The sequence below is a fragment of the Dendrobates tinctorius genome, unplaced genomic scaffold (genome assembly GCF_039654945.1).
Source record: "Dendrobates tinctorius isolate UK_male_01 unplaced genomic scaffold, ASM3965494v1 ptg000270l, whole genome shotgun sequence".
Lineage (NCBI taxonomy): Eukaryota > Metazoa > Chordata > Amphibia > Anura > Dendrobatidae > Dendrobates > Dendrobates tinctorius.
The window spans coordinates 2,622,455-2,636,413 of record NW_027361937.1 but is presented as its reverse complement, the minus strand read 5'-3'; the positions used below and the strand labels follow the sequence as shown (position 1 = coordinate 2,636,413).

Genomic DNA, 13,959 nt, shown 5'->3' with positions numbered 1-13,959 from the left:
CACCACAACCACAAAATGCTCTACCACCACTTAAAGGGCCACTGGAGAAGAAGGGAGAGTTATTTCATCAGTGACATCTGTTTCAGGGTGGAGTCTGGTCTCTGAGCTCCCTGCTCTCCCCATTCTCTCCTTTACAATGCTCACTGACAGTGCACTCTCATGCCAGTTCGTCACTTCTAATTAGAGCTGGCGAGGGAGCACACTGTCACTGCAAATTGAAAAATAATATTGCACAAAGAGCTCATACTGAGCAAGTATCATTGTTGAAAATTGACACATGCTCAGTAGAGTAGGGACTAGCCCAGCCCCCTGAAACGGAAGTCACTGATGCCGCTTTGTTTCGGTCTGGGGAAGTCGGTAGCGGCAGTGACCCAGTCCTTTGATGATGTTCCATTTAAGTATCCCAGTATGCACTGTAGAATCTCAAATGAAATGTCATCAAAATCCAAGTAAAATTTATAAATAAAGCAAATAGAATGGTATGGATCAAAGTATATTACGAAAGTATTCCCATCTCCAAGATCCTATCCCAATATGTAGTAAGTGTAATAATAATAATATTAGCAAATACTTCCAATTAGAAATGTAGTACATGTTTTTTATTTGCTATGTTTCTTTCCTCGTGCATTTATTAGAGATTTGCTTTTTGTCAGTTTAAGGTGCACAAATCTTTCTTGGAAAGTGTTCCACCTTAGGAATAAATGTTTCCATTCAGTGACAGTAAGCAGAGGAAGACCTGTGGACTGGATCTCATCTATACATAAGGCTTAGGGCCCCATCACACATAGCGATCTCGCTAGCGAGATCACTGCTGAGTCACAAGTTTTGTGACACAACAGCGATCTCACCAGCGAGATCGCTGTGTGTGACAGTGATTAGCGACCGGCCCCCCTGCCGGTATCGCTGATCGCTGCAAGAAACCTCTGGACATTTTTTTCGTCGCTGATCTCCCGCTGGCCAGCATGCATCGCTGCGTGTGACAGGTGGGAGACCAGCGATCAGCTGGTAACTAACGTACACATCGGGTATCCAAAGGACGCCCTCTGCTGGTGGAGGACTGGAACAGCAGGGACACTTGTCCGCTGCTCCCGAGCTCGTTCCTCACCTCGGCGTCCTGATCGCTGGTGAAGTTGTCTGTGTGACAGCTCACCAGCGATCAAATAGCGACTTACCAGCGATCCTGACACGTTGATATCGTTGTCGGGATCGCTGGTAAGTCGCTATGTGTGACTCCAGCTTTACAGTAACATTTGTGTCCTGCATATGGTGGGGGCATGTGTGTCTTTTTTCCTCTCTGCAGGGGGTATCCCTAATACACAACTCTGCAGAAAGGCTGGAGACTGGGCTTCTGGAACATTCTTCATACATTGAGCTACCTGTAGCAAATGTGTAAAGGGAGTGGTGTGTTATATTTCAGCCCAACCAGAGGGCTGATCCCAGGAGAGGTAGAACAATATGTCACATGTTTAGTGAATGAGTTGTTGTGGTGACATCTAGGGGCGAGGATCTGTTGCTGAGGCTAGGTTCTGGTGCCCATGCATGGATGGACTATGGAGATTGAAGGTCAGTTGCCAGCTGGAGCTGTTTACACATAGTACGGTAGGGTATCTGTCACCTATATTTGAGGAGCTATCCTAAGGACTGTTGTTGTCCACTGGAGCTGGATACATGTGCTATGGTCATGGTATCTGTCACCTAGAGGAGCATACTGTGACTGTAGACTATACCGGCAGGAGATATAAAAGCTGTGAGCCATCTAAAAGTTGTGAGACAGTCATGGTCTATCTTGGGATAAACTTTTTTATTAAGTGTATTTTGTTTGTACTATAATGCATAATGTATGTAATTGTTTATAAAATCAAATAATCACAAAAAATGATCTGATTTGAAAAAAAAGTCATAAGACAGTCCCTACAGGGGCAGTGGAACTACTGTCCCCGGGTTGGGATCTTGTAGGTTGGAGGCATTGCATTGTGGCAATCTACCCCCAGTTGCTGTAAGACCATAGATGTAAGGAAGGAATAAAAAATAGTTGCACCGTTTACCTGCCTAGGTGATTATTACAACCCACAACCTCAGATCCTCACAGGGGTCATACAATGATTGACTGTCTTATCTTTTAAAGGGATACACAATCATATAAATGGTTTGGGTGCGTTAAAGTTTCCAACAGGTTTCATTTAATGTAGTCACCTGTTTCCTTTTAGTTCTTGTTTAACTAGTATAGGGGCTCCTGAAAGGTACTAGCTGACCTCACAGGTGCTGAGTGTAAACAGGCTGCTTAGCTCTCAATTGAATACAATGGTTTCCACTGTGATGAGAGCATGAACAGTTTGATATACTCCTCTACTCATTTTTTAATGAGGGGAAAGGAGGGGGTAAAAGAACCAGTCAACTGACTACCAGGCATTTCCAACACGATAACCCTTTTATGGTGATTTCCATTTCACGTGTCAGTTCTTTTGCAGATTAGGATCTTTCCTTGCTGCCTCCCCAAAATACAGCTTCCATATGCTAAAAAATAAGGACGCGCAGGTCAAGAAAGAACAGTATTTATTAGAAAAGAAAATATATTATAGAAATCTCTGAAAGGTCACCTTGTCTCGTTTCACTAGTGCCACAACTCATCATCTGTCACACAGTTCTCGGAAAGCCTGCGCCAGGCAGGCATAGACACACACACACACACACACCTCCCTAGGGGGGAATTAAACATGGAGACCATGTTTACAGTGCCTGAACATTTACAGTTCTTTTGTAAGAGCACATCTGCCGTGAAGAAGAGGCAGGTTTTCAGGTTCACATATATAAAAACAAAGATATCCCGTTGGAAGCTACTTCTTCTGTTCAAACAGCTGTTTAACCTTTTCCTATCTGCCCATCCAACTCTTCATAAACCATTCTGCATCTTCACTGGAGTTTCAATTTTCTGGACAGCGAAGAAGGTCGTATTTCACGTAGCCAACTTTTTCCACTTGCTTACGCCACGTCATACGCCAAAAGAAGAAGTCTTGGCAGAAGTAGTATTTACCTGTAAAAAGAGATTAGGGTTTATATGAGTAACAAAATAGTGTGACAAGCGTAAAATATGCTATATCATCAATAGGTCTGATATACAGTAGATGGGCTGGCGTATTGTACCTGAATTTTACTGTCTATATATTCTACATGAGGACTGGAACCACAGTTAAATTCAGCAAAGTTGAATTGATCAGTTCTTTTGCATGGACGGAAAGGGAGCGGGGTCCTCTAAGGACAAGAGAGCTGACAGAGATATCGTTGTGTTGCTTTTTTGCAACCCAGCCCATTACCAAAACCCTAGCGTTATGCAAAATGCACATTGTACAAATATATTCTGGAATAAGAGACGCTTAAATACTATGTACTTCAATACCTTGGTACACAAAGACATCATGAGAATCTGTAGGAACCCCAGCAAAATCTTCATCTGTGTTTCGAGGATATCCCTTATCCATAATTTGTGACTTCACATCAAGCCTATTACAAACAAAATTACCATTTATATTTCCGTATTAATTACAGATGTTTTTAAAAACTGCTCATTTATATTAACACTTTCCTTGAAAACTTACCGCCAGTATTTTTCACCATTGAATAACAAGACCTTTCCATTATCTCTTGTAATAGCACCTAAGATTTTATCCACATCCTTGTTGAATCCTAATTTTTCTAAGCTTCGTGGTCCCAGAACAGTGTTTCCAGTATACTGCCAGAATTTTCGACCTGAAAAGACGTGATTGTTTACCAACTGATCACAACAAACCCTTTTTTTTAGGCATCGATACTTAAGAAGAACCATTGGCCCTAGCTCTAATGCCACATAGCAGGATACCTGTACTGAAAGGGTTTATCTTGCCTTAGGCAAAAGTCTTCAGTCAATTCATATGTCTACAGACTTGTTAATCCTTACATAACAAGCACTGCGAGGATTCTTTGTTGCCGAGAGCTAGTGGTCAGATGACCACAAGTATGTGATTTTCATTCTTCCAGCCACATTCCAACCAGAAGTGTTTACGCTTGCTCAATACACTTCCATTGAGCAAGGCAGCACACATCTAGTCAGCATATGACCGCATGTATGCAAATCGCATACTTGTGGCCACAAGTCACTGCTTCTAGCGCCAGCACAGGAGAATCCTCACATTGCACATTACGCATGATGTGAGGATTCACAAGTCTGCAGTCACATAGGCTAAAAGTCTGCAGTCACTCAAAGGCCGGACAACCCCTTTAATAATGGCATGTTACCTCACCTGACTTGTTTTGGTTTCCCCATAATATACCAAATCTTGAATTCTTACAAATTTGTATGGCCTTGTTTCACGATTATTCCTCCAAGAAAAGTATGACAAAATTTGACAAATGGGTGTTATACTTTGGAGGTGTGACAATAGATACTCTGATTTTGTCTAATCAGTGCTGACAGTATCAGGGTATGTGCACATGCTGCAGATTCTGCTGTGGATTTTTCCACGAGGAAATTGTTGTGGTTTTAAATCCGCAGCATGTCAATTCTTTCTGCGGATTCCGCAGCGGTTTGCCACCTGTTCCATTGTCCAGGTGTCAAACCGCAGGGGGAAACCGCTGGCAAATCCGCAGGAAAACCGGAGGTCACTTTACCTGCGGTTTTACCAGCGGATCCGCGCGGAAAAATCCGCAGCGTGTGCACACAGCCTTAAACTTTTTAGAGACACACCCCTTTTGACAAGAGGAATGCCAACCGCCAGTTATCATTTTTTTATACATTTCCAGAAGGAAAGTTACTTGTGAAATGTTTTGCTATGGGGTATATAAGTATTTAATTAATCAGATGGGTAATATGTGGTGCCAGGACCTGTTTAAAAGACACATGTTGGGTGAGGCAGGAACTTTAAGTTATGCCTCTGAGAATGCAGATTCATGTGCACCATCATAAAAAATGATGATGTGTGATGACTAGGAATAAAGTTTTGACCTGGCCATCTATTGTATTCTGATGTTACACCTTGTATCATACTGATTGGCGAGTGTGAATATTCTAACTAGGAGTGAAGGTCATATACGTAATTACAACACATTTAGGTTCTCGATATTCTATTCTCTATATCATGTCCAAAAATAATTCCTACTTCAATAGGAAGGTTTTAAAATGTTGAAACTTGGAGTTCATAGCTTCTACGATAAGTATGTTGTATAGTATGACTTAACATTTCAAACTTAAACCTTTAATTTATTTATTTAGTCATCACTTATCCCTCACCTGAGAAAAAGAAGATCTTCTTGCTTTGGGGGTCCTGGAATACTGTGTCAATATTGGAGGGAAGAGCTGGCCAAGTTTCTGATATTGGGATAGAAGATGTAGGAGGACCTCTGGCAGGTAATTTCCAGTACACTCTAAAACAAAAGTTGAAGGATCTCGTCAACAAAGCAAGAAATATATGACTATGAATTTGTCTGAGAATTTGCTCCTCCTTCTGAATTGCAATCTTTAGTGTGATCCTCTTACCCATCCTTAAAGAAGTGAAGGACTCCTTGTATTTCAGCAATGGCGTCAAAAACTTTTACTTTACATGGGTTTTGTGTAGGATCAACAGGGATGTCTGGATCAACAGTGGTGGTAGTGGTGACAGGAGTTGAAGGAGTAGTTGTAGGTTTTGGGGTTTTGGTGGGTTTCGGTGGAGTGGGCGCTGGACCAGATCCAGCTCCTACAAAAAATGTAGACAAGAATTAATCAAGCAGTGCTGGCTGTTGTACTATCTGCAATATGCCTGGTAATTAATCACTATGACTTGTTCTGCTGGGTTGTAATATATCATTGAAGTATACATGGTGACAGTAAAGAACACATTGGTTCTTTCTTTTTTTGTGCTTTATTTTTTTAATTACTGCGTTTCTTTAAAGGACCATTAACAAATGCAACAACCGATATTTCATCGGAAACTCCAAGAAAAATATTCCCATATCCCTTTTGCTTAATATTCCATTCATTACTAACATTATGCAGTAAAGATACGTGTGCTTTATATAGCACTGCTTTGTTTGTACATATGTAATCAAGAGTTTTCAAGTAATAACCCTAATTCCTCCATCTCTCACCAATGCTACAAAGTGCCAGTCATTGCTGTTCCCGTTACAATCAATCCACATTTACAGGTTGCCCAGCAACAGGACATTTGCCAGCGAAGATGATTTACGTATGAGGAGAGCAGCAGATCTGGCTGTTTTTAATTATCATAAGTAGCACGTCAATTGGCTGTGAATTGAACAATGGCAAATACCAAATAATCATGGTAAAAAATATTAATTTTATAACATAGATGTCCATACCATAGAGATACTGTATTCCGTTAATGTCATCAGAATGGAGCTCGAAGTCTTTCACATATTTGTACATAGGGTACATCAGTGCATCTTGGACGCTGCTGTGCTCGAGTCCCAATGCATGGCCAAACTCATGAGCTGCCACCAAAAACAAACTGTAGCCTGTGGAGAAACAACAAATGTGTGATGGAAATGTGCATGGCTGAACACAGTCAAGTCATCGGAAATCATGTGAGACTTTAGGATCCATCAAATCCTTCACACTGGAGCTAAGTTTGCCATTTGTGTGCTAATCTACAAAGGAGACGTATTAGCATTTGGAGCTTAAAATTAAAACAGGTTGTCCACCTCTTGGGTACAGGGTTTTTAGCTTATATGCATGAATTTGGGGCTAAAAATCAGTTTGCAGTTTGGTTCCAATCAAAATTTTGCACCATTTCGCTTTTACTGCACATTCAACTTTGATGCAATCTGTGGTCCTAAATCAACTGGGAAAATCTAAAATAAGACAGATTAATCTAAAAACTCTCCCATAGGACCATAGGAATGAGCTCACTGATGGATTCTTATTAAATTTATTCCTGCAGTCAGCAATAGCAAGTGCAAAAAAGTAGCTATAGAACACAAATGGTGCAAAATGTTTAATGAAACCCAATCACAAATTATTTTTTTTAGCCAAAAATAGATGCGCTTAAGAAAAAAATGGAGGGGTTGTCCAGCTAATAAAAATATTCCAACCCCATTCCAACACATACTGATTGACACATTGGTTTGCCCGCTCAGCCAAGCACTATATGTGGCATTCTCTTCCCAAGTCAAAAATATTTGGTTTACTTTTCCCCTCCTTTCTACTTTTATGAAACCTCTTTAGTTTCAATTTTAGAGGATGAGTGTAGCATAGGGTCTTATGACCCATGAAGTAGAGAGGGTCAACTGATCTAGGCTTCTCCTCTATTTGTGTTTCAGAGTAACCTTAGAAGATGTTTGTGGTATTTACACGATTGGGAAGAAGAAACTTCAAAACTTCTTGTCATATATGAAACAGTGTTTCTTCAACATTATGGCCACATTTCATCAAAGATATTTGCCAGAATTCAGTGGTAAATTACTTTGAAAAGTCGCAAAATATTTTCTTTGAGTTGTGCAAAAGTTTCTGACTTTTGCCGTCTTCACTCTAGTTTCCCCCAGCTCTACCAAAATTGTATAGTTGGGGCATGACTGGGGCGTGGTGGGTGCATGACACTACAACATGTCCAATACATGACAAGACGTGGTGACATTCCCTATGCCAGAAATCTTGCTCATGTTTCTGACTGGAGTAAGATTTCTGTTGTGGAGCACAGATGCTCTTCATATGTTCCCAATTCCAGACTCTTCATGAATCAGGAGCATATGACTCCACCTAACCCCCTCAACAAGACTGGCAAGAAAATAGCCAATGTTGATGCATTGGAGCCCTTGTTTTCTATTGTCTTAGGCAATTTATTGGCTGGGGGCCTAAACTGCAATCACCACAAAAGTGCCTGAAAAAATGTCAGATAGTATAATACTGTACCTTGGTCTGGGCAAAATCCCCATTTCCTGTCCTGGTCATAGCTGGAGGTTGTTGCACACCATAACTTCTTGTCATCTCGCCCCTCACTTGTACACTGCCGATATGTCTTGCCCAGGAATGTAAAGGGGAACACACAAGGTTCACCCTGAGCATTTCCACCAATTACCGAAGTGTCTGCATGAAAATTGTTCTAATCAGTCATGTTCTCCATTAAAGACCCATATGTTCCATTATGTCATACTGCATATATACAAAATATATCCCACACCACATTCATTTTAGAAATTTACTAAGCCTCCTGTGAAGTCTTATACACTACAATACACCTACAGAAGAACTTACCTCTGTTAGGACAGAATCCATATTTTGTATCTTTATCATAGTTGGCTGTGGTACTGCACCAGCGATATCCATCTGAACGTCCTTCCTTTGTACAGGAAGAATAAGACTGACCATCAAAAATAAAAGGGAATACACATGGCTCCTCACCACCATTCCCACCATATGTGTACAGCACTGCAGAGAAAGCAAAAAGAAACAAGTTATACATTTTTTTGTTCCAATGTCCTATGTAGCCCAATTTTTTTTTTTTTTTTCTCCTGATGATCTAGATAAGTGTGTTTGCGAGAATCCCTGGGACATCTCTCTTGATCAGTGTAATAAGTAGACACTAGGATAAGCCATTCAAATTTAAGTCTCGGAAAACCCCTTTAACACTCACATACCACAAATACCCAATAGCATTGGATGAACCATCATGACAGCTATAGCTAATTTTAGACCGTGAAGATCAAATAAGGAAATAGGACCTTAAGTGTAGTGTTTGATAAAATATATATAAGGTTATGTGCTATGTATAACCAAATCATAAAAGGCTATTAAACTTGAAACCAACTTGATTAATTATTTAACAGCATCTTGGAGCATTGTATGTGATAGTTCCCACTTCCTTGGAGAAGGCGCAATTTCTAATGTTTTATTTACTATGGTTATACAACTGAGTGCAAGTTTTACAGACTACGTCATTGAAAGTAGTTATTTATAAGACACTCTGTCAAATTGTATTTTTGCCTGCGGATTATAGTTAATATACTCACATTCGCTAGGGCAGAAACCAAACTTTTGGTCTTCATCAAAGTTGGGGGTTGTACTACACCAAATGTGTCCATCAGATCGCCCAGCACTTGTGCAAGAGGTGTATGTCTCACCCTCAAATACGAATGGGAAATGACACAGAGCTCCATTTGCGTTACCAAATCGAGTCTTCACCACTGGAAGTGCATAAATATGACAAATGAAACATGAGGAAAACTGTATTTGACTTGCCAAATTAGTTTATTGAAACATAGACCCCAATATATAATTTGAGGTGGAGGTTAAATTGTGTTAAAGTGGTATTTATGGCTGGGTTTTTTTTTGGCAAATTCTTCAAAATGGCTCATGAATGAGCTTTATTTTTGTCTTTGACCTGGTTTATACCTTTTTAGCACAAAACTTTATATGGCTCTAAAATTGCACCAAAATATTTGGAGTACGTAAAATCACTCCAGGGTTGAAGAAGAGTACATTTGCACCAAATTCTGTGGTTTTGAAAAAAAAAAACTAAATGCAATTGAATCATCCAAAACCATCTGCAAAACTCAAATTCTGCATACAATGTCAAACCTAAGAATAGCAAAAGGAATAGAGATATAAAATAATCTTTAAAAAGGCTCAAATTAAAAAAAAGAAAAAAAGAACTAGGGGCAAGAAATAAAGAAAAGTGAAAAACACCAAAACTAGACAAAAATTAGGCACAAATGCAATAATGAATCAAGACCATAGACTTTGGAGGTAAGCTGATTTAAAAAGAAATCTAACATTGTCCGTAAAGATAAATTCCCCAAGGATGTTTTCACACTGTGTCGTTGCCCATGTTCAGTGGTCCCGTCAGGCTTGCCAGCCCCCTTCCCCAGAAAACGGGATTTGGGTATATGCACCAAAGGGACCATTGACTATAATGGTGCCGACAGAGTCAATGTGAGCTCTGTAGTGCATCATTTTCGGGCATACACACCTACTGGAGGCGGACACTCAGATGTAGTAGACTGCTTCTAAGGCCGGAGTCACATTACTGTATGAGGCCGCCTCAGTGTCCTCCTGTAATAGGTATATACACCCGAAAAAATGCACGATATAGCACATGTTCATTCTGTCGGCATCATTATAGTCAGCACATACACCCGAATCTCATTTTGTGGGGGTTCGGACGCAAGCCCCCATGAAACCAACAAACATGGGCAAGAAAGCAATGTGAAAGAGGCCTAAAAAGTGAGGGGAATCTTGCAGTTTTCTAAGGTCATCTCTTTGAAAAGCAAAGGAGATTTAATATGATCAATAATGAGAAGTTTACTGAAAGTGAAGGAAACATAACAGGTAAAGAAACTCCAACATGGTCTACAAAGAGAAGTGTTCATTTGCACCGTGCTTGTGATCGCACTCAGGCTTTGTCATTTATTTTTCAGTAAAAAGTTTCAAAAAGTAAATAGCTGATATCCATTATATAAGGAAAGTAATTATTCGTGCTAATGAACTGTGTTAATTGAAATCTGCCTTAAAGCAAAATAGCTGTTTCCAGCATCCTTCTTCTGTTTGTAGTTAAACATCTAAGAAAACAGCAAACATGGTTATCAAATCACGGCATATTTTAGTTATCATTGGATATAATTAATTTTAATGTAATAATTCATAGCTAGTATATATAAACGGTTAATTTTCATGATCTTTCATGGTCTTAAAGTAACTGTGATTACATAATCCTATTGGTCATTGTACTTACCCACTCCAGTTCCAAGAGTCCAGTTCTCATCATCATCAAAGTGAGCATCGCCTTGCACACCTTCCCCAGGTGGGTATGCATGAGCCAAAAGACCATCCTTCCCATCGAAAGGATATGGATCTCCATGATCTTTAAAGCAGATAATCATTGATTATTTGTGGTGTCAAAATTTAGGATAATCAATTTACATTAAAAGCTGCTCTACTAGCCTAGAATTCTTGATTGTTTTTGTTCTTGTTCCAAGGTTGTGTCTCTTAATGGAAACCATTTAGAAGAGTTACATTCCCGGTTACAAGTTTAAAGCTTTTCTGCCAAATTTTGAGATGGACAATATGGCACAGCTTAATATAGAATATATTATATCCTTTGTGGTATCTTAGAAGAAACTTAACAAAGAGAACACCCAAGAAAAATCATTTCCCAAAGAGGGATGAAATTGATACATGGAATAATTTTTTTCTGCATAAAGTCCTTCATATTCATGAGCTCTGTATAACCTCAACCCCAGCACTGATTGACAGCTTTCTGCCTATGCACAGTGTACTCAGAAAGCTGCCAATCAATGGTGTGGGAGGGGTTATACAGAGCTCAGCATTCAGAGAGCTGGAAGATCTGCAGCATTTAAAAAATAACAGTGATTTTATCAAAACCCAGCCCAGTCATAGATCCATGGAATCAGGATCTCTTCTCCTACATTATACTGCTCTCAGATGGTGTAGCAAAAACCTGGTGACAGATTCCCTTTAACATTTACTTGATTAATAGAATATGGGATGCTGTATAGGGCAGAATGAACTTACTGTCAGAGCCAAACAAGATGTTAATGTCAGGTTCCCCATTGTAGATTCGGGTAAATGTGAGTGGCGTTACATCACTCCAAACTTTAAAGGCTCGAGCAAAGGCATCATCAGTCACTTCAGGGTCTAGGTCAGGAGAGTAGTTCAGTATCCTGCAAGTAAAACATGACAGTGTCTAAACTCAGCACATCAAGTGTTTTAGTCACGTTAAATATACATTTTTCAATAGAATATCCTTGGTATAGTAATAATAGTTATATATTGAAGAAAAATGTAAAATGTCCATCGTCGATATAAACCAAGGATTATATGAAAGGTTATATTTCTAATAATGTATGGCAGGACATAGGAAAGAATTTTACTACTGCAGATAAACTGATAAGGCTATGTTTGGCAATAGACTTGTGGAATGTTGAAAGTGGCAACCAGCAGAATTGTAAATTCAGCTCTGGAGTAAAATAAAGGCTATAAGTCAGGATAAGTAAGGTGGTCACAAAGTTACTGTATTTCACTACTCTGTATCTCACATTAACGGCGGAATCAAATGGTCATATATATCGGACCGAGACTGGATCACAGTGCATGGACTGGCTGGCGGCTTTTCTGGTCCAAGCATGATGGCCTCATATATTTCTATGCGGCTGTCATGCTAGGGTCGGGAGAGCTGCCGGCCAGTCCTCACATTGTGGTCCGATTTATATGGTTGTCTGACTACGCCTTTACAATGCCCACTGGTATCTCCATCACCCAGGCTCTCACAAATACGTTCTTAAGAACAAATGAGGGGGATTACTTACTTGTAAGTGATATCATTATGATCCCACTTTAAATCTCCTTCAAATGTCTGAAATTTGCCCACATCTGGCACGCCACATCGGGGGCTGTTTATGGCCTTAATCGTTTCTGCATTAAGCTCCCCAGTTTCTTTAAGTCCCAATTTCTTCTGCATTCTGGCGAGTGACCTCTTCAGTGACACTTGGCTTTCTCTTCCATGTTCCAGGGGCAAGTAACCAAAACGTACTAGGTATTTCTGTGAATAAAATGGCATTTATGCATGGCTATATAAGCAGGATATAAATTCTGAGCGGGTTTGATAACTATAGGTACAGATACATCATATATCAAAAATGATTAATATAGTGGAGTCATTAATTTAGCAAATGGAAATGTATTATTGATGACATTAATCAAGATAAACAGCAAGTATACGCAATAGGGCAAACTAGCAATAGAAAGTGCATAAAAAACAGTAAGAGTATTTTACCTCCGCTGCCTCCAGGTCACTTAAGTTGCTCCGTATGTCTGCTGGGAATATTACAGATACGGGTTTATGCTGGGTTGTTGGAGCAGAATAACTCCAAGCACACAAAGTGCTAAGAAGGACTAGAAGTGCCAGCATTCTCGGGGTGACAACCAGAACCAGCTCCTTTTCTTTCCTTGTCTCCTGTCTGCATGCTGCTGTTTATCTCAACTATATATATACACCTTAACGGCTGAATCACGAAAACCTCAGACCACAAGATTGTAACACATGGTATGTAAGGGGAGGGGGAGCGGTGTGTCACACTTGTACACCAGCACTAATGCAGGGGAGGGGGTGTAAGTGTGTCACACAGATTAAAAATAAAAAATACAGACATTTCATCATTGTTGTGTCAACAGCGTAGAGTCACATCCTGCCCAAATACGCAACAAAAACAATCTACACCTCAGTCAGAAATTCTGCTACACAGGTAAATTAGTATATGGCTATGTGCATGCGGCGTCTTTTTCAGGAGGATACCACTTTGAGTTCACCTGAAAAAGCCACAAAAATGAACATACTGCATAGTAATGCAAAGCTGAGCACATATTCAGTGATTTACTACTTCTTTTAACCAATTCAAGGTTCAGAAACCTTAAAGAACTAACACTAATTCTTTGAGCAGATTCATTTGGAAGCCACCTAATCTGCATAATTGAAAATATAGGGTAAGGACGCCAACAGTGCAGCCATCACAAAAAGCAATAGCAAAACTGCAAGTGAAGTCGCTTCAGGCTAAAGACCGACAACTTTTTTTTGGTAGCAGCTGTGCCCCTAGGAAAATCTCTGCAGAGCCGCCGTCAGAATTAAGACAATGGGTACACATACCCTTAAATAGGCTGAAAACCCACCTTTAATTATCCTTGTATGAGGCCTCCTTCACATGTCCGTGTTTCCAGTACGTGTGGTATCTGGTTTTTTTTTCACGAATACCACACATATCCATTATAACCTATGCTGCATAACACACAGAGATGACCTGTCCATTGGATAGGTCATCTGTACTATTTACGGGGACAACTCCTTTAACTCATGTAGCCGTTGTCTCCCTCAGGAGTGCAGCATGGTTGCTTGATATTAATCCTACTTCCGTGTTGTCCAAGCTTTGTCCTCTTGTCCTCCTGACCAAGATAGAAAGTATTCCATCACCCACAGCGCCAGTGAT

At 40.0% G+C, this 13,959-nt stretch overlaps 1 protein-coding gene across 1 annotated transcript; it reads right to left on the bottom strand.

Moving 5' to 3' along the window:
* Positions 1 to 2,536: 2,536 nt before the first annotated feature.
* On the bottom strand, positions 2,537 to 12,951 carry MMP9 (matrix metallopeptidase 9). Its single transcript, XM_073559357.1, has 13 exons — positions 12,756 to 12,951; positions 12,289 to 12,521; positions 11,495 to 11,643; positions 10,695 to 10,823; positions 8,974 to 9,147; positions 8,219 to 8,392; positions 7,877 to 8,050; positions 6,328 to 6,483; positions 5,507 to 5,705; positions 5,261 to 5,394; positions 3,594 to 3,744; positions 3,395 to 3,498; positions 2,537 to 3,031 (listed from the first exon to the last, which is right to left on the bottom strand). Exons 1-13 carry the CDS (start codon positions 12,888 to 12,890, stop codon positions 2,922 to 2,924), a joined length of 2,022 nt encoding a protein of 673 aa, XP_073415458.1. The 5' UTR covers positions 12,891 to 12,951; the 3' UTR covers positions 2,537 to 2,921.
* Between the last annotated feature and the right edge of the window lie 1,008 nt (positions 12,952 to 13,959).